Source organism: Tuber melanosporum, assembly GCF_000151645.1.
Source record: "Tuber melanosporum whole genome shotgun sequence assembly, scaffold_41, strain Mel28".
In the NCBI taxonomy this organism is placed as follows: Eukaryota; Fungi; Ascomycota; class Pezizomycetes; order Pezizales; family Tuberaceae; genus Tuber; species Tuber melanosporum.
Genome location: NW_003299086.1, coordinates 450,630 through 476,482, shown reverse-complemented (window position 1 = coordinate 476,482; position 25,853 = coordinate 450,630). Strand labels below are relative to the sequence as shown.

The 25,853-nt window shown below is 45.7% G+C and overlaps 3 protein-coding genes; 1 reads left to right on the top strand and 2 right to left on the bottom strand.

The window, feature by feature from the left end:
- Window positions 1-11,901: 11,901 nt before the first annotated feature.
- On the bottom strand, window positions 11,902-14,523 carry GSTUM_00008052001 (uncharacterized protein). XM_002839823.2 has 3 exons: window positions 12,540-14,523; window positions 12,239-12,422; window positions 11,902-12,176 (listed from the first exon to the last, which is right to left on the bottom strand). Exons 1-3 carry the CDS (start codon window positions 14,097-14,099, stop codon window positions 12,019-12,021), a joined length of 1,902 nt encoding a protein of 633 aa, XP_002839869.1. The 5' UTR covers window positions 14,100-14,523; the 3' UTR covers window positions 11,902-12,018.
- Window positions 14,524-14,599: 76 nt separating this feature from the next.
- GSTUM_00008051001 (uncharacterized protein) lies at window positions 14,600-15,070 on the bottom strand (the record flags this gene model as incomplete). Its single annotated transcript, XM_002839822.1, has 2 exons — window positions 14,600-14,812; window positions 14,996-15,070. 2 exons carry the CDS (start codon window positions 15,068-15,070, stop codon window positions 14,600-14,602), a joined length of 288 nt encoding a protein of 95 aa, XP_002839868.1.
- An 834-nt stretch (window positions 15,071-15,904) lies between these two features.
- On the top strand, window positions 15,905-19,396 carry GSTUM_00008050001 (uncharacterized protein). XM_002839821.2 has 6 exons: window positions 15,905-17,014; window positions 17,081-18,143; window positions 18,196-18,503; window positions 18,572-18,689; window positions 18,741-19,101; window positions 19,161-19,396. Exons 1-6 carry the CDS (start codon window positions 16,310-16,312, stop codon window positions 19,225-19,227), a joined length of 2,622 nt encoding a protein of 873 aa, XP_002839867.1. The 5' UTR covers window positions 15,905-16,309; the 3' UTR covers window positions 19,228-19,396.
- The last annotated feature ends 6,457 nt before the right edge of the window (window positions 19,397-25,853 follow it).

Here is a 25,853-nt window from a genome sequence, read left to right as displayed (position 1 = left end):
ATGTTTAATCAACAAGGTAGAAAGATAAACAGATATCGAGAGGTGATCAAAACTAATAGTGAGGAGATCAGTAGTGCAAACTCCTGTATAGGGAATGAGGAGAGAATTGCTAAATGAATTGTCCAGGACCCTATGCCATGATGTGATATCAAACAGGTAGCCAGTGAAGACGCCAGAGGTGTTCAGTTGATGATAGCACAAGTTATCAGCCTTATTGAAGTACAGAGCCAAGATGAAGTACTTGATGGAGGAAAATAAGTGAAGAGGGTCAGATCGGGTCTGATAGATGTTGAGGTTCCCAGCAGCAATGTATGGGTAGTTATAGTCTACAAATAGAGAAGAAGGAAATATAGTCCTACTACTGGAAAAGGTGCTGTTAGTAGAGTAGGTATTATAGATTCTAAATCTGGTGGAGGCAGAGTCAAACAAACCAGTAAGAGAAAAAACATCAACAGCTATCAAATGAGGCCACTTAAAAAAACAAGGTATCAATGAAAAAACATTCATAAAAATTAATTAAGAAAAGCTTATATATCAATCCTAAGCAGGATACTGCAAGTAAAAGGAGGGGTAAATGCTGTGAAGCCCTGAAAAGCAGGCAGGGATTCTTGTAAACAGGAGGATCTTGAATCAAAACCAATATAGGAAAGTCCTGTAAAGTCTTAAAACAATTAAACAAGGAAAGAAAAACATTCCAGCTTCCCAAACAGTTATGTTGTATAATGAAATGTTTATTAAGCGAGTGTGGAGAAAAGCTCCCAAGGGGGGATGAGAATGCTAGATTGTACTCACTTATTAATTATATGTGGTGGAAAAAGAAGGAAGAATATCATCATCCACTCAGAGGAGTAGGATAATTGATTGTCTGTAATAAGGGGCCAGAAAGGCAGGAACATGGAGGGCATAAGGGGTTTTGGCCTCAAAGGTATCAGCTTGATGCTATAATAGTATAGTAGTAGTAATAGAAAGCTTTTGCTTTATATATATCTAGCTTTATTTATATTTAAGATATACGGGTTACATCAGCTCTCACTATATAGACCTAAACCTCCACCCCTGTCAGGGTCTCAGCAGGCAGAAGAAAAACCTTCTTACCTAAGCGAGTAGGTAGAAAAAACTCCCCTGATTAGCAATCCACAGTATTCACTCACAGAAAACCACTCTTAAGTAACCATAACCAAGGATATTCTCTGATCCAACAGATAACACTCCACAATGTATATAAAAAGAAAACTCCCAAACAAAGGAAGTCCCAAAATCTAAGAACCTTAGTCCAAAACTACAAGGCCTAGGTGACCAGATTCACATAGCCTTGGAAATCTAATAGCCAATCCCAAGTACTATGTGAGATAAATGTATCCATAGACATATAGTCTGGGAGCAGAGACAAGGGGGAGCCACAAAGTAAGAAGAAAGCTCTCTCCAAGACAAGGCAGTGAGTACATAACAGCATAAAGGAACTCAGGTTATCCTCTAAGGGGGACTTGGATGAAAAGCATAAGGCACAGTAGAGAGGAAAGAAGGGCAGTAGTATGCTAGCCAGTAGTATGGTGCTAGCTGGTAGAAATGGAAAGCAACTGACAGTATATGAAGTCTACTTAAGAATATGCGAGTTCTCCTCTACTCTGGCAATCAACTACCATATGAGATTACAACTTAATTGAGTAAAATCTGTAGCTTAATAACATTAAATTTTACAGCTTTGTTTCTTCAAACTCTACTGCTGAGACATTGAAATTTTATTATATTTATTCCCAGAAGAATTTATTTTTGTGTTATCGCAACCTCAGGATGTATCTTCCTGGAGGGAGCCCATATTACAGATTGGAGGAGACTCAGAGGTACTATTAGACTAAGTACTCCTACTCCGCTAGTGTGTACTACACTTACGAAGACTTGTACAAGAACTCAGCAGTCAGTTGATAGAAGTTGTAGTTGTTAGAATATCACTGGTTAGACTTGAGCATTCTGTATTATATTAGGGAGATGGACAAGGTATTGGTTGTTGCGAGTAACTCACATGATAGTATTTTGGTAGTGGAGACAGGTAGAGAGATAGTGTATATAGCGATACCTTTTAACTGTACTCAGTGTAAGAAGCATCATCCAAGGGGCAAGTACGTACTTTTAAGCTTGTATTTGCCCTAGAAGTGGTTCTTCCTTGACAACTAGCTCAGTTTGTAGTACTCCTGCTGTGGTATAGCTATAACCTCTGGAGGAACGTCACTAAGGCCTTCATTTGCTATTCATTACAGGTGGAATCTGAACTATCTTCAGATCAGTATGGACTAGTTTTAGCAGTGGTAGTATGATGGTTGGAATCATGCTCTAATTGGTAATAAAGACTGCAATTGTATTGCAATAGGTGAAGATGCATGATCTTTAGGAGGTTTTCCAGTACCCCTTTTGTGGTCAGGATTATATCAAAAGAAGGAAGGATATGGGTAATCATTATACAAAGAAGAATGACTGTTGGAATAGATTTTATATTTCGTTTGTTGAGCACCTAGGAATGATTATATTGGAAGTAAGATAGTTGTATTTGTATGTGTTGGTGAGTGTGATACAGGATGGAAAGACATGTTAATCTGGAACCATACTAGTCACTGTAAGAGCCTGTGAGCCCATTTAGGTTATTACTTTAGAATTTATTCTTGGGACAAGTAGTTGCAAGGTGAGTTTGCTTACAGTAGTGTATTTTAGTTAGTGTTTTTTATGGGGCATGCTGAAGACTAGTTGTATGCTGTAGTGTTGATAGTACTAGTATAAATAAAATTAGATTGAATCACCTAAGTTATTTCCTAGCATATATCTTTACAAATACTACCTCATATTCACACCTCACATATCGTCCTTACGGGAAAAACAATGACAAGTATAGTGAATAATAGTTGCTATTAGAGTACTTAAGAAATAACAGTATATACTTAAACAATAGAAGACACCTATGAGATAATTACTACATTGTAGAAGACTAAAGTAATCACACATATTACTTCTACGATAAGACTTATTACCTGTTGAGCCACTACATTCTAGGAGTGATCGAGAAGCAATTCTAACACCTAAGTCTTCTTAATGTACACTAGAGTAGGCTTTTGCCTAACAGCTTATAACTTAAAAATATTGCAATTTCTAAAGTTTTCTCTTAAATTCTAAGGCAGTATTAAGAGTTAAATACAGCATAGTTTAGATATAGAGATAAGATTCCATGCTTGTATTAACAAGATACCATATATGATAATAGAGGGAAATACACTTAGTCTTATCTAGACGTGTTTTATCATATCCTAGCCTATTTTCCTGCTAAGAAAGTCCAATTTCTTATAACACGTCACATATGTGAGTCATACCTTGCTTATACATTACTCTTACATATAAATATGAGAAAAATGTAACCTAATTATTGTATAAGTACATATTTGCTGTATTACAAGTGCTAGTTAGTGGGTCTTATTAGGTATAAGCCGCCAATTCACCTCTATTATTTAATTGAGATTTTATATCATAATCAAGGACGACAGAGCCAGTCTGATGAGATACAAGGCCAAGACCACCATAGCATACCCAGAGTCGACCATCCGATTGTCCATGAACTCCTTCAAGCTCCCCGCAACAGGATTTCTTCTGGCAAGGTCCATGGTGGCTAATTAGTCCATCGTTGCCAATTTCAGTGGCCTAGCGACCGGCTTTTCCACTGGGATAGAGGCTGGTAGGTTCTCCAGTTTTTACCCATTTCCAGTCATACCTACAAGGGCTGTGGGTGGCTCGGTTTCCATGGCCCCACAAGCGGATGCCATTTTCCGGGTGGGCTCGGTTGCCTACTTATCTTTAACGTGGGTGAAAGTGCGGTTTGGAGTATTGAGAAAGTGCAATTTTCTCTGGGAGGAAAATCCGGGAAAGAAACATATGCCTACTACACGAGCGCTGTGTACTCGTACATGGTCTACCGCCGGAACGCCTGAGTATGACGAAAAGTTAGGTGGAGATTAGCAAATGATAGGGGCAGAGGCCTTTAATCTTGGCCCAACTTTTCGTTGAACATATTTTTCGGCATGTCCTCAGGTGCGTTATAGGTAAACCCTCAGCTAAAGCAAGGCGAGGTAAAGTAAGGTAAGTTTGCAGCTGCGGTAACTGGCATACCCGTACCGCACAAGATATTGGAAAGGTGTGATGAGCCGGGGATGATGAGTATTCAACTAGATGGTTCCCGAGTGCCTGTATGTATCCTGCGTGCATACAACTCTAACGCGATTGGACAGTGATACTAGCGTAAGTCATTCATCTGTACTGGATTATATGGCAGCTAATTTGTATGATATGGAGCATAGATTTGTGACGGGGACTTTTGGCTTCCCCCAAGGGCTCGCAGGTTCGCTCGTTAGGGTTGCCAAATAATGAACTGACCTGGGGGGCCGAAGACGATGCACAGCGGTACGCCGAGGAGTGTTGCAACCTGCCTTTGTTGGTGTGGAGGTGTATGAATGAGAGGCTATTGTATGCGCCAGGTTTTACTTGACTTCAAGAATCTGGCTGCAATGCGGTAATCTGCGGCCCGGCGCCTGTGTTGCCGTTGTCTTTGCAGGCTTGACGGCCTAAGCGGATGCGCACACGAGATTTCCTCGCTGGTAGAAATGGCTGCCTAAAAATAAAGGATCGTGAGCTTCAAGCTTGGTTTTATAGAACTTTGCTCTTTGATCTTGTGTTGACGTGAGTGGTTACAAGTGGGAGAAAGCAAAAAAAGGAAATACCAATTTGTCATAGCTATCCTTGCTCCTGTTTGACACCTGCTCAGTCGTTGGGAACATGGGATAACGCTGTTTCAGAGAGTTGGGGCTGTGCTGATCGTGCCACTATGGAATACGGAACAGTAGTCGTGGGATACTAGGAAGTTGGAGTTGGCGATAGTGCTAGGGTCTTAGCATGAACCGGGAAGCTGTGATTGGCTAGCCCAAAGGTTTGGAGGAATAAGCATAGACCATCACTCAACTACTGGTCCAGTACCGGTATCATATCAGCACCAGCATGGGTAAGTTTGTGACAAAGCACCCTGTTTTTTCGACGACGTCCCACCCTGAACTTCGAAAACTGTGGCGACAACCGCCCGTCCTTGCTCCACCCACAACCTATCAAACTTCTACGTCAACTACCACTACAATCACGGGGGCTGCCAAGTAACTTTTCCAGTAAGTTCTCAGCAAAAAGTAAAATCTGGATACTAAGGAATAAATAGACCATAAATCTATGGTCTATTGTAAGGGTGGGTTGTTGTCACCTTGCGATTCGACCCCTACCGGTACCTTACTGTAGCACTCGAGTAATGTCCAAAAACCATCGATAACTCATGTCCCCACCACTGGCAAGTGCTGATCTTACCTGGCTAAAAATCGCAGAGACCTCGCCTCTATAAAGCCATCTGCTCCACTACCATCCTACCGGCGTGGATTCGCCAAACAAACCTCCGGCCCCATTCGTCTTATGCGTTTCTAGGATATTCCAAATCATGCGCTGTGGGAACCATAGAACAAAACTCAACCACGCCAGAGAAGATGAAAGTGATCTCCTGAATCCGTCCTTGCCGGTTCACGCACCAAAATAAACAACTGCGTGCCGGTGTACGCCCCCCGCCGAAATGTGGAGTCACGCTGTTTTTTTCACCGCAGTGATTCTCAAGCGCAGGGGCGGTGTGATACACATTCTACTTGCAGTCTTCCACGGATGGACGACGGATACCGGTGAATGACGAATGGGGTATGATAGCAGGCAAAGCAGCGGATCCGTCAAAGTAGGGTAACAAAAATGCCTTTTACTGATTCCTGTTAGTCACCGGGAGGGTATTTGTCGTATGATACCCCCATTGGAGTTTGTATGATATACCGGTGCTAAGTCCCTGGCTTCCCTCCCCCTGGAATTCGCATTTGTATTCTTAGATTGCTTTGTTAAGGGAGTTGTTACCGCTCATGTGGATTTTGTAGCGCACGATATCTAGAAGTGGCTCTTGTGCTATCAGCCACACGTTGAAATCGAGTGAAAGGGACCAATACCGTATTTGTTTTTGCCCTTTGCAAATCGTTGGTCCCGGAGTGTGTTGCAGTAGGCGCTAGCCGCCTCGAGTGGCCCTCACTCCCCTCTAGGTGTAGGGGAAATTCCGTAGGGTATTTGAACACGCTATGGCTTTTCAAATATACCATGACTATCGGTACTGTATGAGAAAATATGAGAAATCTTCAGGCGCATAGCATTGATGCTAATGCGTAGCCGAATCAGCAGCATCCTCACTCGTACGTTACGAGTGAGGAACGATGATAACAACCAGCGGCAACGGTACCCTGCGGGCCCCGGCTCCCCCTTTCCCCCAAGTTGAGTTGAACGAAATAGTGAAAACAAATTACCTCAAATACCCGTGTCCAAATAACTCCGAGGCTACCCGTCCTACATAGGGAGAGGGGGGGAGAAAGGAAGCACCAGCACACGAGCACAAGTACTGTACTTGTAACACAAATGCTCTGTACTAGTACATTTAACCTCGGGGTGGGCTGTGAGTGCACGCCTGAAACTACCGCTATTGCAGAAACCTAATTCCGTCGGAGAGAAGGGCGGCTGTTCGATTCTTGTTACACATGCCCGCAACGGCAACCCGTTAAAGGTTGAAACATACCATGTGCCGAAGCACACCGTGAATCTGCGAGGCGGGAGATTTCTTCAGAGAGAATTGTTCTCGAAGGTCTCTCCTCCCATCCTTGACCATGATCACTGCTTCATGAGGAGCTAAAATAACCATTATTAAAGCCTTTTCAGGGAGGATTAGGGTCACTTTTCAGGCGTGGTGGTCTTGGTGACGGCGGATCTCGTTTCGAGTGGGAGACTGAGGTGCTTGGAAAGTTGCGTTTTTTCTGGGCCCAGATGTGTCTGGAGGATTAACCTCGGGGGGGGGATGGCGGAATGTTTTTTCTTCCAAAGGCTTGCTGTTTGCTTCTGTGAAAGGATGAGGTTCATTGCCGTTCCGGGGAGCATGGTCCGCCGCTCCGGGGGCCGGGAGGCGTGGGGTGGGGTCTCTTTTTTTTTTTTTTGTCCTTTTGGGTCCGCAGGTTTGCTGGTGGGTACTATCCTTAGGTACTGCCGAAAAGAACAAACAACAAAAAAACTTCAACTCCAATTAACAAGAAACAAATAAAAGACACATAAATATCGAGAATTACCACATCACAATTGAGAGACGATAAACTTCTAAGACCCCAAGTTGGTCTCTCCTGGAAACGGAAAAACTTCCACCTGCACGGGGAATCATATCTTGTGTTTTGAAATAATATAAGACACTCTTGAACTAGTCCCCTTTCCCCCTTTATTCTTCCGTAGTGCTGTTTCTGGTCATATTTTAAAGGTCTCCGGCCCCCCCCCCCATCCGTACCCATTCTGAGCCGATTTGGACAGTTCAGAATATGCAGGAAGCTTTGAAGGGCAATCCCGCATCACCCGCACTGTGGGTTGTGGTCCTCCAATCCATTTTCGCATTGAGGTAGCTCTTGTTAGACCTCATCAGGTGCAATATTCCTCTCTGGGATATCCGGATGGCCATGAAGTTCCATCATCCCTGTTCAGGTGGTTTATACTGGCAGTAGGATGAGCAACTCACTCTCCTTCTCTCTGCTCCCAACCTATTTCTTCACGAACCCACTCTCTCGTTTCCGCATAGGTTTTAGTGCTGTACTTGGGATCAAGACCGGATCGATACCAGCTTTCTCAAAAACCTTCCTCCTGTCGGTGGGTAGCCGGAAATCTCCTAGTATCGGGAAAGCACTCAGGAGCGTGGCTGTGGCGATATTGTTCTCAGGTATGGTGGTGGCTATCCTTACCGGGGTTATCATTGATGCTTGTATAGCGCTGTATACAGTGACATCGGGTCCAGTGAGAGGATGGGATTGGGAGTGAATATGATATATCGTGTGTCACTGGGGGTTAATTTCAAAGTCTGGGTATGCCTTGTAAACTTCCTGTACCAGAACATTAATCCATATAGAATGCCGGGTGTCATACTCCCCCGATCGATGGGGTTGCCCGGAATATCGTATCAAGTTTGACCGTTACAGGTATAAGAAAGATTTATTTTGTGGAAAAGACACCTGTTAGAAGGGCAAGTGATTGGCCTCTATAATATTGGGTATCATTCCACAGGTAGCAAACCCTGGTTGTCAAAGACACGATCCGGGAATTAATCGAGGAATCCCGGGAGGGCTGTAGCCTCAATGTTTGAGATGTTAGCCAATTAACTGGTATCGAGTTGGCTATATATACCCGACAGCGGGGAACAGTTGCTCGCTTGATGGTGTGTGCATGGAAGCCAGAGCCAGCGATGTTCCCTGGAGAAGCATGTTGCGTGATGCGAGAAAACAGGGAGGAGAAGGAGCTCTCTAAATCCACCCACCACCAAAACTTCACACTCATGTCCCGTAGCGGGCCTCAAACTTGAGAAAACAAATTATGATATAGTGCCTCGCAGGCAAAGTAGAGCTGGTGGTAACCCCGGAGGGCCCTTGCACTGACCGAAGCTCTCGGAGTGAAATTTCCAGCACACGTAGTAGCATCCGAGCTTAAAGGTAACGAGCAGATATAGCAGCACCTGTAAGGAGGGGGGTGAAATTTGTCACACCTTTTTCGCCTCTCGTCTGGTCAGATCCGCGAATGATTCGTAATGATTCGCCTAAAGGGGTTTAATGTCTGGGATTATTTTCCAGATTATTGTGAAGGGTTGATTAGTAATCCGCCTAAATATCCCTCTCCTCAGTTCACCCCTCTGGCCAGATGCTGGTAACACACGGCGTCGGTGTGTGAGTTTTATTCTGGGACGTATAATAAGGTACTCGGTGAACAACAATGGGCATGGGTTGAGTAGCTAATGCACACCTCATTACTCCGAACTTGGCCAAGATCTCCAGATCTGCGTGAGTAATGTTCGGGAATAGCTGTTGGGACGCGGGGATCCTCGGGGTTAGAGTATCTCCCTGGTGTATCATAGTCTATGACATTGTTATAGAATTCTTCAGGCAAAATGCTTAACTTCATGATTTGTCACTCGACCCTGTTCAAATTTCGAAGATGGAGAATTTGCGGACAAGAACCTAGTCCCTCATATATGGGGGGCGGTGTTCATTCAAAACGAGTCAGGTCTGTGTATAAGCCTTTGCTAAACGAAAGACCTAGCTTGCCGGGTACCCTAGGGTCGGGTGCGGTTTGAATTTCGCTCCTTTCTGAGACCGGAGAAAGATATCATGAAGACTGTATAGTTAGTCTCTAACTTATATGCTATGGAATTTACAAAATATTTCTGTAATTCTCCTTGGTGTGAGTATTTGTATCCCGGGGAGCAACAATTTTGATGTTTTGCGACCCTATCGTCTGTAGTTCTGGTGATATATGGTTATGAGATGAGGGGGACAGGTGACTTGATATATGGCTAAAAGAATGGCAAATACATGTGCTATACTATACAGGTGATATAAATCACAGAATAAGTGAGTAGAAGACAGCCAGCTGGTAACTGAGACCTTACCCTTCTAGGCTAAGAGCCATAATCCATACCCGAGTGTATACCACCCAGCGAATCCGGTGGGAGGGAAGAATTTCCTAAACCGGACTTAAATAACTACCTCACTCTTAGCTCATAGTGATGTGGGGCTCTGTCAAGCTCATTTAAAACCGATCATCGTAGCACTGTCCTCACTTTTTCTCAACCTCCTTTCCTCCTCCTTTCCCACCACTTCTCCGTCCTCTCATCGTCCTCGCAGTGTATTTTCTCTCAATCGTCTTCCAATCCCTCCACCACGTCTTATCTTCAGCTCTCTCCCTGCCTTCATATCACCAGTGACCTCTCTTCCGCAGTCCACTTCTTAACTCCCTTCCCCCATATTCACTCCTACCGTTATTATCCTTAGGAATTGGACTTCACGGGTGAAGTTTCATTGGTACTTTTGTTCTCTCGCACCTTTTTTTCCTTTCTCCTCGGGTGGTATCTGTCTTTCGACTACCTCCTTTTATACCTGCCCGTCGGCTATTTTTGTGGGGTGTGATGCTGTTTGATCTTCCTATCGAGAATTATTGGGACTAACTTCGAGGTGAATTGCAGTCCGCTGGTGATTTTTGTTTTGTAGTTGGCCGATCATATGCTCGCCACCTGCTCTGCCATATCCGGTATGTGGTGACTGTTTTATATCTCCCTGAGTTTATCGACAATTGCTTTGCGGTCGGCTGATTTGGTAAAGATTTGATAGGGAATGTGTGACAAAATGTCTGACAAAATTTCCGGCCCACTCGCAGGATCTGGTGCGGGTCGGCTGCTACCTTCATGTCCTTTGACCCTTTTTAGTGACTTCAAAATAGTCCCACACATTCTAGAAATGCCGCTAGAGCTTTTCATAATGATAATGGATCATCTCGATCTCGATGTTTTAACCATACTCGTCCATGTCTCGCGGAAGTTGCGTGATATCACTATACACTTCATTCTCCAGAAGCTCGCAAGTGATACCGACATGCCTCCCCTTCAATGGGCGGCAACGCATAAGAAGCACCGTCTCCTTGAGGTCTTTTTGAGGCTGCCGGGCTATTCGATTAACCAAAACGACGCGATTCACAGCACCCCCCTAAAATGTGCTGTCGCCAACAGAGACCCCAAAATGGCCAGCCATATCATTAAACTAGGAGCTGATGTTAACCTCGATTCCTGGAGCCATGGCAGTCTGCTCCATCTCGCTGCCTCTCGTGATGATTTTGAAGTAACAGAGTTGCTGCTAGAGGCCGGAATGGATCCTAATATTAAGGATGTTGATGGCGAGACTCCCCTAGATTGGGTCGTTGAACGGGCGTCCTGGCGGGTAGCACAGCTGCTTATCCGGTTTGGTGCCACAATAAATCACCAGAACAGCGAGAACGGAATGACCCCTTTGCACAGGGCGGTTATTGGCATCGGCACCGGAGGCGGGTTGGATATGATAAAAGGCTTGTTGAATGAGGGAGCATCACCAAATATTCTCAACAATGCCTGGTTGACGCCTTTGGGGATTGCCAGGAGAATGCAGTCGTATGCCTTAGTCGACCTTCTCTTTCATTACGGTGCGGATCAGGGTGCCAAGGATTTTTTTGGGTACGGCCAGATAGAAGGGTACTTTCGAGAGATTGAGGAAGGTAGAGTGAGATATAGATACTATTAGCGAAAGGTAAGGTGACTGGTTTGTATACGATTTTCCTTTTTTCCCTGGCATGCCATCCGTAATACTTTAGCCCTTTTATATCCACTCTAATTTGACTCTAATTTGTGGGGTTTGTGCGCTCACAAAAACGCATTTAACCCCGTTATCGCCTAAAATCTATTAAAATAGAAACTTGGCGATAACCCTCCTACAGCTTCCTTTGATATCTCTCTTGCAGACGACAATTTGGAATCTTTTGAAACTATTAGCCATTTCGTTGCTTTGGAAGATTTCTAATTTTACATCTTACCTTTCAGAATTGCTAGAATACATTCCTACTTGAAAGGAACCACCACATAGAAAACGGGACCGGATACAACGGGGAAACGACGATAGAATAGGAAAGTTTAAACTTCTAGAAAGATGTAGGGTGTAGCTCTAGCGGGGTATGGGTAATTCTTCGACACAGTTGCTCTCTGTAATTCTAGAGGGTGTTTGATTAGTGTATTTCGGAAACAGTCGTGATGGTGAGTTAGTGGAGCGGTTTCCGGGTGTTGTTTCCTTTATTTTTTTTCTTTCTTTTTTAATTTTGCCTTTATACTTTTGGTTGCTGGAGGGTCTGTTGCTTTGGGATCGTTGCTATTCTCGATTTCTCAAGTTTTTTTTTGGCATTCTGATTATTTCTGCAATCACATCGCTGCATTCATCTTCAATGGTAGACGATTCAAATACAAATTTTATTGTGTTCAAACTTTCACTTAAACTAGTTCATCAATTCAAATGACATTATCCACAAATCAATCACACCATACATGCGATCACCCCAAAACCCAATCTACCCCGGGGGTGCCTTCTCCGCCGCGGCTCCCTGCACTTTGGGCATCTTCTTGTTTGTCCCTAACGTGTCCAAATCCTTCTTATTATGATAATGCGGCGCAACCTCCACCAACCACTCTGGCTGCAACGGCATGACATTTCTCATGAATTCCTTGCCTGTGACCCAGTTAGCACTCATGTCCAATACTACCAGCAAAACGGGAAAGAGAAAAGCATACTTGTCAAAACTAGCTCATAATAAATGACCCACTTAGGATTGACCTCAAACAAACAACTGCTCGGATGAATATGCACCGTTTGCGAGTTCTTCACGGTGCGATAACTATCCCCACTCCTCTGCAGCCGCGCAGCATTGGGAAAGAACCCGCTGGTGATGGCCTTCTGTATCAACTGCGTACTATTCTCACCCGCCGAGCTGACTGTGACCTCGACCCTGTCACACAGTCTACTAAGCTGATCGCGAACGTCACGCGCGCGACACAGACTCCTGTGCTGCAAGAAGTTCTCGCGTGCCCATACGTAGCTGAAGTTTGTGTCGACCCACTGGTTCCAGATGTTTAGTAGCGAGAGGTGGTCACCGCCGTCTTTTTTCGTGAAGCGTTGGCGCGCCTGGTCCGCATGGAACTTCTTGTCCTTGGGGCGGTAGAAGAGGGAGGAGGACTCACCAAGCATGGCGATTATCGAGAGGACCTCTTCCACACAGCCGTACTTGTCCGCTGCTAGGATCGCTTTAGCTAGCATGGGATCTGTGGGGAATTCGGCCATCTGGCGGCCGATCTTTGTTAGCTCACCCTTATCGTTGAGTGCTCCCAGCGCATAGAGGTTTTCTAGCGCGCGGATGAGCGTTTCGGCCGGAGGGGGGTCCATGAAGTCGAATTCTATCAGGTCATTTATGCCGAGTGATTTTAGCAGCAGGACAACAGAGTTTAGGTTTGTGCGCTGGATCTCCGGAGTAGTGTTTTCGTCGAGTTCGTTTTGGTATGCCCACTTCGTGTACAGTCGGAAGCACTTCCCGGGCCCGACACGGCCGGCTCGGCCCATTCTCTGCTTCGCCGCGGCACGGGAACACGGTGTTACCACGAGTGATTCCATCCCCGTGCGGGGATTGTAAACGTTCTCTTTCACAAAGCCTGGGTCTATGACGTACACTATTCCGTCAATTGTGAGGGAGGTTTCAGCGATGTTTGTTGCCAGGACCACCTTCCTGGCGCCCTCTGGTGTGGGTTCGAATATTTTGGCTTGCATTTCTGACGGGAGGTTGGCGTATATCGGGCATACTATCATTTCTCGGATTTTGTTGCCTAGTTTGCGGCAGGTTTCTTGGAGGTTTTGCTCGGCGGCGTCGATCTCATCCTGCCCTGTTAGGAAGACTAGTATATCGCCTTGTGGGGGTGTGGTGGTGTGAATTTGAAAGATTGTGGTTATAGCTGCATTTAGGTAGTTTGCTTCGGGTTGCTGGGTGTAGTGCACGTCTACGGGGTATCGGCGGCCAGGGATGTTGAAGATGGGGGCGTCATCAAAGTATTGGGAGAATTTTTGTGCATCCATGGTTGCGCTGGAGATTAGCAGCTTGAGGTCAGGCCGGAAGCGTGCAATGTCTTTGACGAGACCGAAGAGGATGTCTGTTGACAGTGTGCGCTCGTGGGCTTCGTCGATCATGAGCGCAGAATATCCGCCTAAGTCTGGCTCTGTGAGGAACTCTCGCAGGAGCATGCCGTCGGTCATGTACTTGATTATTGTCTTGTCGCTCGTGGCGTCCTCAAAACGGATAGAGTACCCGACTTCGTTGCCGACTTTGACACCCATCTCTTCTGCTACACGGGCTGCGACGGACATGGCAGCAACACGACGGGGTTGCGTGCAGCCGACTTTAAGTCCCTTCTTGGTGTAGCCAGCTTCGTGGAGATATTGCGGTAACTGTGTGGTTTTTCCAGAACCGGTTTCTCCTACAATGATGAGGACTTGAAACTGCTCCAGGGCTTCCAGAAATTGTGTTCGCCATTCATAAATTGGCAAGGACTTTCTTGTTTCCTCAATTGTCCTTGCCTTGTTCTCTGCTGCCTTGAGCTGATGCTCCATGAAAATCCTCTCCTTGTCGGAGAACATGGAGTTTTGGTCAATGTCTGTGCTGTCCATGAGGAACTTGAGCTGCTGGGAATCGTCAAAGACATACTCGTAGTCTCCTTCGTCGACCCGCTCTGCACGCTTGATCTGTGCGCTTGCTTTTTGTGCCTGGTGTTGCTCCCATTCTTCCTGCTCTGTGACAAACCGCTCCTGCCCATCGTCCCCTTTCTCGACATATCGTTGGTAGAGCGCCTTTTCTTTCTTTTTCATGTCAATCTTGCCCTTTTCGGTGATGTAGTCCTCCGGCAGCATGTAACCATCAAGGTGATCATCGACCCTAAGTCTTTCCTCCGCGAGTCGGAGAATTTCCTTGTTCTTTGCGAATTCTTCCTTCTCCCTTCTCGAGAGATCGGGGTTTGTCCGTAATTCTTGTTGCTCATCTTGAACCTGTTTTCGTAACAAGGCCAAACGCTCAAGCTCACGCTTCTTAAGATATTCCTGTCGTGATCTTTCCCTCAAGTCTGGAAGGGCCGCAGCTCGAGCTGCAGCGTCATCTGCCAAAGCTCTCCGTTGAGCGAGCTGTTTACCTTCCTTCGTGGATGACCGGTCTTCAACCAACTTCTTGGTCTTCTCCTCATCCTTCTCTTTGAGGCGCTTTGCAAATTCGTCTCTTTCCTGAAGATCACGTAGTCGCTCCTTTTCAGCCTTTGCTTCCTCGTCCAGCTCTTCTAAATCCTCATCGTCACCGTCTACATGTGCACGCTTCGCTGGCGACAAAACTTCTTGGACCTCATCTTCCTCATATTCCTCGTCCCCCCATCTATCGTCGTCGTCTCCCCTTCTCCGTAATTTCCGAGATTTCCGGTCCCTCTCGCTGCGGTCCTTGTCACTTCTTCTTTCACCTTCTCCACCTCTGTCCCCACCACAGCCTCTATCTCTATCCCTCCGGCCTCGATCCCTCTCAGAATACCGGTCCCTTTCCTCATCCCTCTGCTCCCGTTTCTCTTCTTTCCTGGCCTCCCGACGCTTCTCCTTTGAACTCTTCACTCTCGTAGTCAATGAAGGTGGTGGCATTATTGAAGAAGTATCTTCGTCCTCATCCATCGCTAACAGCGAATACTTTTTCTTCCGTTCTACCGGCTTGTCTTTCCTGGACGACGCGCTACCGGCACCTCCGGACTTCCGAGGAACACGGTCATAGAGACTTGAGGTAAATCGATGGGTATCCGAAGAGTCACCATCTAGGAAGCTTGAGAGTTTGTCGTGTAGGGAAGAGGCGGATTTCGCGGAGGAGGCGGAAGCTATGACAAAGTCGATGATTGTAGAGTCTGCAGCGCCGGAGAACTGTTGAGAGGTTCGATTAGTGTTTGCTACAAGTAGGAAATGCGTAGGAAGGAAGGAGTTTTTATTCCTATTTTTTACCTTGATAATATTATCGGATACCCAGTTACGTAGCCCGTCCATCGTATTATAATTATTATCGATTGTGAGGGAGGAATAAATGAATAGGCAATACCGACAGAAGTTTTGTGAGGCTCATCGGGCCAAAATCGGGTAAAGTTACTGTAGGTGACTGGGGCAAAGATACAGAAATTCCCCCCAAGGTGTAATGTGTGTAAGGTGCATAAGTATAGTCACCAGAATTATGTGAACACTGCAGTCTTGGCATAGGGTATGACCTTCATGCGGAGACGCGCAAGGGCTCTGGAAATTATTTTATTAGTGAGGGAGAATTACTAACCTGCGAGAATACTCAGTACTGGTGACACAATATCGTTAATCCACAGCGCTCATCTTATTCTACCTAGCCCACAGCGCATCGAGGAGAGGACAGTCAAGGCCAATTGTTTTTTTTTGCTCTCTCTTTCTCTCGATCCCCTTCTCTCCCCTTCTCACCTTCTCCACTGTGTCGGTGGTGTATCTTCACCCCAACAAACAATCCTCATCCCCTTACCTCCTCTTATCTCCACTACAACATCATTCCTCCCTCTTCCCATAACCTCTCAGTTCTACTATTAGCCTCCACTGTATCGGCTACCGCATCGGCTGTTCTGGCCTTGGGCTAAACGACTCGACCGGTCCATCCATCATCCTAACTCCGACCCAGTCCAGGCCTGTTATCTGTTTGATACTTTACATTGACCCCCCCCTCTCCCAAGCTATTGCACCACCTGCATTACTTGATCGATATAGTCCTCCCATCGCTCGGGGCGAGCCATTGGTAGATGCCGGAGAAGGTGTCCGATCAGGAGACGCAATCTCAAGGCAAAAAGCGCAAACAAAATTTACAATCCCCTCGGCCGTCACAAGGCTTCTCTCAGAGAAGTATTACCGATTTCTTTGGGGATAGCACCTTAGGTTTGGACGTACCTACCTCTCGCCCAAGCAGTCCAAAACGTTCCCGAAAGAACTCGGAACAGCCTGAGCTCCCAAAGGACATGTCGACTCCTTTAAACGAGCAAGCCTGGCGTCGCATCAGCGAGAACAGGGTTGCTGATCTCAATGGTCTCCCACCTCACCCTCGAGATCCGCCAAACCCAAACACGAATATAGTTGCGACTAAGCCCCCGCGCCCCGCCCCGTTTCAGCCTCACGCTGGTGCACCTCGCAAATTACATATAAAGAATCTGCGCAAACCTTCGAAGATTGACCCGGATGTCTACTTTAATCAGACTTGGGGCTCTCTGGAAGCTGCACTCGCAGCAATCTTTGGGAGCCGCAAAATATCTGCTAGCTTGGAGGAGCTGTACAGAGGCACCGAAAATATATGTAGAGCCGATAGGGCCGGTGAGCTCTACATTAGGCTTAAGGCTTGCTGCGCTACCTACGTTGGTGACTACCTCAAGGATTCTATCATAGCTTGCAATAGCTGGAAAGATGATGCTGTCAAGTGTGTTGTCAGTGCTTGGGAGAAGTGGAATGCTCAGCTGGTTGGTTGGATATTGTTTTAACCCTTCTATAAACGAGAGTGAACTAATACTGATCGTAAAATATAGGGGATGATTAGATCCGTGTTTTTGTACCTTGACCGTTCTTACCTCCTTAACAATGCTAATCCGAGTCTTCAGCCTGTGGAACCCACCGGGCTAGAACTCTTTCGGCACCATATAATACTGGCCCAAGAAATAGAAACCAAATTTATGGATGGAATCATGGCTCTGTTCGAACGCGATCGCCAGCAATGCTCAATCGACGCTTCTCTGCTCACACGTGCCGTTCGCATGGTGGATAGTTTAGACCTCTATGAGACGAACTTTGAGCCCCGGTTCCTGGCCATGTCTAGAGAATATTACGACCGCCTTGGGATTCTAGGGGCAACTTCTAACTCCCTTGCGGAGTACCTTGACGAATGCTCTCAGCAATTACACAAGGAGGCATTAAGATGCGAGAGGTACCGCTTGGATCCGCCTACAAAGCGATCTATGGGGCTTATACTCGAGGAGGGATTGTTGAAAAACCAATTACTTATCCTCACTGATCAGGGAAGTATCGAGGATCTTTTACAAAAGCAAGATCATAAATCCTTGGCGACCCTTTATAGCCTTCTTGATCGGATAGGGGAGCCGAGCAGCTATCTAAGGCTGGCATGGGAGAAACATATACTTACTGTGGGTAGAAGTATAATCGAGGACGAGAGCCGAGAAAACGAAATGGTGCAGCGGCTTTTAGAGCTTAAGGATAGCCTAGATTCTTTTGTTAGGGTGCCGTTCAAGGGTGACGATACGTTGGCTTATGCTTTGAGGGAGTCGTTTGGAACATTCCTCAATGCGCGCACCAAGGATCGATCAGAGATGGTGAATTCAAAGCCGGCTGAAATGATTGCGAAATATGTCGATGCGCTGCTAAGAGGGGGTGCCAAAGGAACCTCTACAGGGACGCCTGGTGATGAAGATGCTAGGTTGGCCCATTCGCTGGAGCAGGTCCTTGACCTGTTCAGGTTCATCCAGGGGAAAGATGTGTTTGAAGCGTTTTACAAGAGGGATCTTGCAAGGAGGCTATTGATGGATAGAAGCGCTAGTCGAGATGCTGAACGGAGCATGATAACCAAATTAAAAACCGGTATGGTATCCTGAATTGATGTTTATAAGGGTTTTGCTGACTTCCACTCTAGAGTGCGGATCCGGATTCACTCAAAACCTAGAGAGCATGTTCAAAGACATTGAAATATCTCGAGAGGCGATTTCGCATTTCAAAACGACAAGGAACCGCGCGGGGAATTCTCCAAATGTAGATCTCAACGTTCTAGTACTTTCTCAGTCAGCATGGCCAACCTATGACGAGGTGCCGGTAGTTATTCCACTTGAGATGGCGCAATATCTAGAATCCTATAGAAATGTCTACTGCGAAAAACATAGTGGAAGGAAGCTCATGTGGAGACACGCGTTGTCACACTGTGTTCTAAGGGCGAGATTTGCACCGGTATGATTGAATCACTTCAGTGGCTACTCCCTACCTTGAAGTAAGTTAATAACGGAGGGGGGGAATAGAATGTGAACAAGGAGCTAGTTTTGAGCGCCCTCCAAGCAGTAGTCCTCCTACTATTTAATGATGCGGAATTTGGAACCTACCTCTCATACCAACAAATTAAAGGAGGCACCGGACTAGGTAACCCCCACCATCTCGGAAGTGAACAAAACTAACCTGCTCCTCTCTCAGACGACAAACAGCTAATTCGCACCCTCCAATCCCTCGCGTGTGCTAAATACCGCGTTCTCCAGAAGGAGACGAAGGGGAAGGACATCCTCCCGACAGACAACTTCTGCGTAAACCGGCACTTCTCGGCACCCAAATTCCGCATCAAAATCAACCAGATCCAGCTCAAAGAAACGAAAAAGGAGAAAGAAGACACCTTTGAACGCGTAGCCCAGGACAGGCAGTACGAGACTCAGGCTGCCATCATCCGCATTATGAAGAGCAGGAAGAAGTTGAGGCATAACGACTTGATTCAGATGACAATTGATCAGACCAAGAATCGGGGGAAGTTGGACGTTCCGGAAATCAAGAAGCAGATTGAGAGGTATGTCCTTTTTTCCCTGCTGGAAGTGGGGTGAGAGTTGTGCTAAATAGAGGAAATAGGTTGATCGACAAAGACTATATGGAACGCCTCCCCGGGGGGGAGACTTGGTATCAGTATGTTGCTTGAGTTGTATTGTCTCTTTCTTTCGGCTTCTCTGCTTGCTCGCTCGTTTAGCTATTACACATTACCTTGTTTTTACTCCCTTTCTTTAGTGGGTATGTTTGTTAGGCTCGGCGTAATACATTGTAGATTAGCCTCTCCCCGTATTATTTGTTAGTTTGCATGCTTTTCCTAGTAACTTATCGCCTGCGTGTATTATTGTTAGCTGAATGGTTGCCGGCCCGTCTCGCCCTTCTTATAACTTGCTAGAAACACATCACTGCCCATCTCCCCGGCAACAACTAGCTTTCCTTCCCTTTCTTTTTAATTCCCTATTCGGCGTCACAATATAGATATATCGCAATAAAAGTTGAAAATAGCACATATTTTGGCACGATATCTCGGAAATATAGGTGTTTGTTTTCGGCAACCAGTAAATAAATATATGAGTCAAGAAAATTGTTGCCCAGTCATAGCTTGTTAAATGCGCGGGGTTATAGAAAATAGATAAAAAGAAGTAAAGTAAGTGAAAGCAGTCACAAGTAATGATATAATCAGAGTCCTAGTCATCCCAATCCCGCTCAGAATCCATATCCATTAGGTTTTTGTTTTGATAACAGAAAAATTTGTCATGATAAGGAATAAAAAAATAAAAATAAAAAAAGTCAATCGGATATCATATTATATCTTACTGATAGTAAATTCCACGTTATTTGAACGGTAAACAATATCGTTGTGAAATTTGATTTTTATTTATTCATCATTAAATCTTCAAGTCCAAAGCCTATACAAGTATACGCATGATCCGGAATATCGTATCTCCTTAATAACCTATCGGCCGGGGAAGCGAACAAGTCATAAAACTCACCAAAAAGGGTAACGAAATTTGAAATTCTCAAATATCACTCGACACAAGGAGGACGAGATACACAACAGCGTATCATATGAGATAAAACATTATTCCAGATCTGCCCTTTTTTTAGTGGGAGGGGCTAAATTCGGAAGTTTTTTTTTTTAGTGGTAATTCTGCAAGTGAGAATTTGAGGTCTGATCCGATTCCTGGTCCAATACGTCATGATCATAATTATGATATTGAGAGATGAAATATTTTTTATATATGCACTAAAAAATCATATCCACATATCATAATTTGTTCTAAAGTCATTTTTATGCTGAAAGAAATGGCGTGGCGAATGGGGCCTTGGGAGGAGGAAAAAGTAAATGGCCTCTGTCTGCTTGAATGGGATAACGCATGTCCTGAATCCGACGACGTGATATGTAACTTGGACAAAGTTTTTTATTTTTTGTTTGGGTTTAGGGAATGTCAAACTCTTGCTTCTTCGACCTCTATATACTGTACGAGTACGGTAGAAGAACAGGACAGCTCCCCTCCTCCTCCAAACCGCTGTGCGCGTTGAATGTAAGTTAATCATTCTCCACAGCAATCTGCCCGTACAATAGTAGGGGGAAATTGCTAGTAGGAGGAAGAAAGGACATTCAGCTAAGTATCATACCTGGAATAGCACGACAAGTCAGCCAGCTATCATAGCCAGACCTGAGGTGAGGGCGTATAAACGCCAGGAGTGAACCTTAGTTTCCTTTAGAGTTGTAGTCGTCTATTGACATGCCGCAAGTAAACAGACGCGCCCCCCCCCCCCCAACTAGACTTGAGACGTCAACTGAATTTATCCGCCAGCATATATTCAAATGGGTATGATACCATAGTGCCCATAGCAATACTATTGTATCTCAATTATGGGGCTCCGGTGAAGGACGTCATTGCGAGACTTGTGTCCGGACCAAGTCCTGCTCCCTCGTCTTGGTGACCAGACGCTCTTGTAGCAAGGCTCTACACAGGAATGTATCACACGATGGCGGGATCCTCCCCGTCTATTTCTGCTATTCGGAGGGCAGAAAAGCGGTCGAGTCTTTGCCTAGAAAACCGGATCACCCTTTGTTAAACAATAGCCCCCCGTTCAGGCCGCTTAGTGAGTCGAAGTGCTAGACATCATTGGGGTTAAAGGGTAGAAGGTTATGTTCTTATATTATATATAGTACACTCGAATACGTAAAATTTATTAAAGAAGTAAAATTATTATTATTTACAAGACCAAGGGGGAATACCAGAGCTATATTTCTCCCAAGCTGGCATATCTAAACCTGCAATTTGGGGGTTGGGGGTTGGGGCCGGCCCCCGACCATCATCTGCAACAATTTCAATTATTCACCCGAAAAGGCGCACCGCCCCCGCCTACACGAAAACAAATGGGTCGACCCTGACTAACAGACCTTCCCAATGCATGACATCCAGGCTGCATGACCAAGTCCGTAGTAGCGCAGATCTCAAAACTTATTGTAAAAATAACTAATATACTGCACGGCATGTATGAATATAGCAGCATTGCCCAGGTGTCCGCCCCGTCGCAGTGACCTAGTTGAATGTCACAAACTCTCACTCGCATGTGAAAGGGTGGGGTCCCAGGTGTGAGCGCAATGAGAGGAAGGGAAAAAGGATAAAAAGTTAAAGCACAAACCCCCAAGCTAAAGCAACACAACGCAGAGGACAAGTAACTAAAAATAAAAGGAAAAATAAAAGCAGAAGAGTATAGATATAGATAGCAAGCAAGTAAAGTAAGAGAAGAAAGCAAGCTAAACAGGTTGCTAATCGCCCCAACCAGAGAGACCTACTTACAAGACGATCGATCAATCAACCACAAACTAAATTTCGAAATTTCGAAAAACCTACATGAAGGAAAGAAAGAGAAAGGAAAGAAAGGAGAAGTGAAAAGAAAAAAGAAAGACACCATATAATAATACACTTGTTCTCTCTCGCACCCAAATTCCATCCATTTTCCATCCTCGATGCTAGTAGGCGATTTATTCATCTAGTCGCGAAACAACCAAGCTCTGTATCCTTCCTCCTTCTTTCTCCTCCTCTCCTTCTCCTTTTTAAGGGAGTCTTCAAACTTCTTGGTACGAACACTCCCATCGGGCTTCTCACGCTTGTCAGTGCGAATTTCCTTCTGGCGAACAAAGACTTCGTCAAACAGGGTGTTAAAGTTGAACTTGGGGGTTTCCGGATTGAGAAAGTTGACTAGATCATGAAACTCTTTGGTCTCGACAACACTCGGGGATGTTTCGCTCGAGGCGAGAAATTCGGTCAAGAGGTTTCTATAGGATTGGGTGAAGGGGGTTTGCGGGATTGTGGAGTCAATGGTGGCGGGGACGAATGGAGTAGCGGAGGACGAAGGGGCCGGGAAGGTGGCGACAACGGCAGATTGTTGGACAGGTGGAGGAGGAGGGAGAGAGGTTGAATCATTTTCTAGGGGCAGAAGAGTAGAAAGGGTGTGATCTGCCTCCGCTAGAAACTTTTCAACAGAGGGGGTTTTGTTTTTGCGACTAGCGACTACAGAGGTCTCGGTTCTTCTGCGCTTGCGGGTGGTGAGCGGGTCGGGAGAATCAAGATTGATACCAGCGGCAGAGATGTTTTCAGGTTGTCCAGTTCTCTTACCAGAGCGAGTCTTGCGAAGAGAGGCAAGAGCTTCATCGCTCTTGGACTTAGTAGAGACTGTATTGGCTTCCGCAGCCTTCAATTGAACGGGAGTCTCGGGCTCCGCAATCGCCCTAGCCCTCTTGTTCTTCTCGGGTTTTCTGGCGTTCGCTTGTTCGTTTTTCCCCTCCCGTTCACGACCCCTCCCTTTTGCACCCTCTTCACCAGCCTTCGCTTCCTCCAATCCATCAGCCTTGACTTTGCCACCCTTCTTTTTACCTTTTCCCTTTGCGTCTTTGGTATCCTTAGGTTCTATTGGATCCTCGACGATCCCCTTCTTCATGCGACGGAGAAGCGCATCCTCCTCGGGATAGGATTTGGGCAGATCGGGATGCTCGATAGAGAAATGCCTAATCAAATAACTTGTGGTAGTATTATGCATATCATAAGGACCCCAATACTTGTCGCAATGGCAACAGAAAGTCTGAAACTGCTTTCCTCGTTCGTCTGGTTCATACTGCTTGATAAATTTGCGAATAACCATGTGACGAAGGAGAAGGTATGATGTCGACTTCTTAAGTGAAAGAGTGAGTTCGGAGTCGAGGATATCTGCAGTAGGAATTTTTGATTTAGTGTCAATATTTAATGGAGGGTCCAATTGGAGGGAACAAAATGAACAAATTGAGGTGGAGGATATTCACCATATTTTCCTGAGAGAAATTTGATATATGCCTCTTTTTCCAACATGTCCTTTTCCTTTTCCTTTTCCGACGACAATTCCTTGCCTTGATCTTTAGCTGCCACCTTCTCGCTATCCTTGGCTTCTTTGCCTCCACCTCTGCCCGAATCTTTCTTTGCCCCACCGGCCACGGAGTTAATAGCGGTGAACGACATCTTGACCAAAGGGTTGAAGCACAGTTGTTTCAAAACAGCGGCTGACGGAAACGTTGCGTTATGCTGAGTAGCGGGGTATGTGCGAAGCGAGGAGGTGAGTGGAGAGGATAGGGAGGGGGGGAGGGAAGGGGGGAAAGGAGTGAGCGAGGGAACGAAAAGGAAAACACAAGGTGGGATGAAGGTTCGTGTTTGGGGGGGGGGGAGGCTCAGAATTTAAAGCAACTGGAACGCGTGCACGGACTCTAAGCCGTTTGTGGTGGTGCTGAACAATTTGTTGTGAGGGTGGGGGAATTAGGCGTTGGATGACGTCTCGGTCGCTAAGAACGCGGTGCGATGGGTCTCGAGTGCGTTCCAAGAGACCTATTATCCTGTAGTCGGGGTTTACTTTTTTAATTCTCTTTAATTTTTTTTGTTAATAGAGGATTTTGAACACCTTAGAGTTTCCCCTTGTATGATATCTTGGTTCGAAGAGTCGATGATGTGAAGAACTCGTTCGTGGTGATCGCGTTCGAGGAAACGGTGCGGAATTTTGTTGGTTGAGGACCTTGATGGAGTTGGACTCTTTTTTCCTTCTCGGAGGCTGGGGGGAAAGAGTTTAGGATTGTGAGCTAAATTTATTTTTTATGCTAATATAATTGCCTTGGTAGGAACTAATTTTTGATATTTTAATGTTTTTTTTTTTAATTCACGAATAGGGACCAAATTGGGATGGTGTGAAAACCGGTCAATTGACTGGGCATCGAATACCAGGGCGCCATGTACTGCTTGTACAGGACTGTACGCACTTGTACGAACTTGGTTTGTTGACAATTTTCAGCCTCTTATTATATTTGTACACGACCACCCCTGGATTCTTAAAATTCGCGCCCGAGAGCGCAATAAACATGTAAACAGAGGATTTGCTCTGGCGGGGCGTTCTCAGTGGGCTGGAACGTAACCTGTAGATGGGTCGTATTGACTAGACTGAATGCGAGACCAGACTAGATGAATTGGGTGCCAAAAAACTATAGACGAGGGAGGAAAGAGCGAGTGACCAGCCATGATGGTTATGTCGTAGATATGAAAGTCTAGAGTGGATAAATAACCGGGGAACTAGCGATGGGAGTGCGTGTATCCTAATTAGGGAGTAGATAAGCGTGAGAAATAATCAACTGGGTAACCAATGCAGATTCTGGATAAGAACAGAACTGGTGATATATATCACTCCCGAAAGCCAACAACTCTAGATGGGAGCATGAACCTGAGCGAACAGCCCACAGCCTTTGTGCCGTCCCGAGACCCATTCCTTGTGCTGAGGGGCTGGGGGGCGGGCAAGAGAAACAACAAATCAAACTCAGCCGCCTATGCCCAACTGTCCAGTGAGTTAAAAAACAAAACGGTGCAACCGCACCCTATGGCCAATCCGCGTAAAAGGGGAAGGTAAAGTGTGGGAGTTTGGTGACGAAACGCCTCTATTGGGGAATAGGATAGGAAGATTAAATCTTATCCGAGCCAATTAATATATTATCAAGCAATGGTAAATGACATCTGGAGAAGGCTGTTGTTCTGTGGAGAGAGATTACGAAGGAAGTGGGGACTAGCTTTCTAATCACCTTTTCGACATGGCGGAAACGTTTACTGGTAGTTGAGGTTGACCCCGCCAAGATGCAACATTCGGAAATTTCTGTACCTACAGGGAAGGGCCTTTTTCAACCGGGTGCTGCAATTGACACTTGACAAAGAATCTAAAATCCCTTGCATGTCGATAGCAGAAAAAGTCACCCCGTGCTTCTCTGCTCGCTAAGAAGCCAACTCGTATTCTTTCTGGAGCGCTATATGCATGCCACTGCGACCCATTGAGAATCCCTACCACCAATCAGCCAACGGTCAGTCGACATCCCGACTAAAGTGAGAACACTGGCATATTGGAGCATCGTACGACAAATCGCCATGTTTTCGCGGGTTAGGTTGAGTATCTACGGAACAAGTTGCCACAGAGGTCATATGATATCACTCGGTGGTAAATTTCTATCTTCGTATTCTTCCTGAGGCTTATTCTATGGTCTTTGGGGGTTGCTCGAGGGGTGGTTGACAAATCGGTGCGTCATACGCCCGTGACTTCAATTGAGCCTCCTGATGATGTGACACTTGCCTAGCCACAAAGCTTATCCTAGAGCCTATATAAAACCCGACACTTTATGCGCGGTAGGTCTAAGGAACCTTAGGATCCATGATGTATCCTCTAAGAACCCCTCACAATATCGCATTATTAGCTAGAAGATCGAGTAAT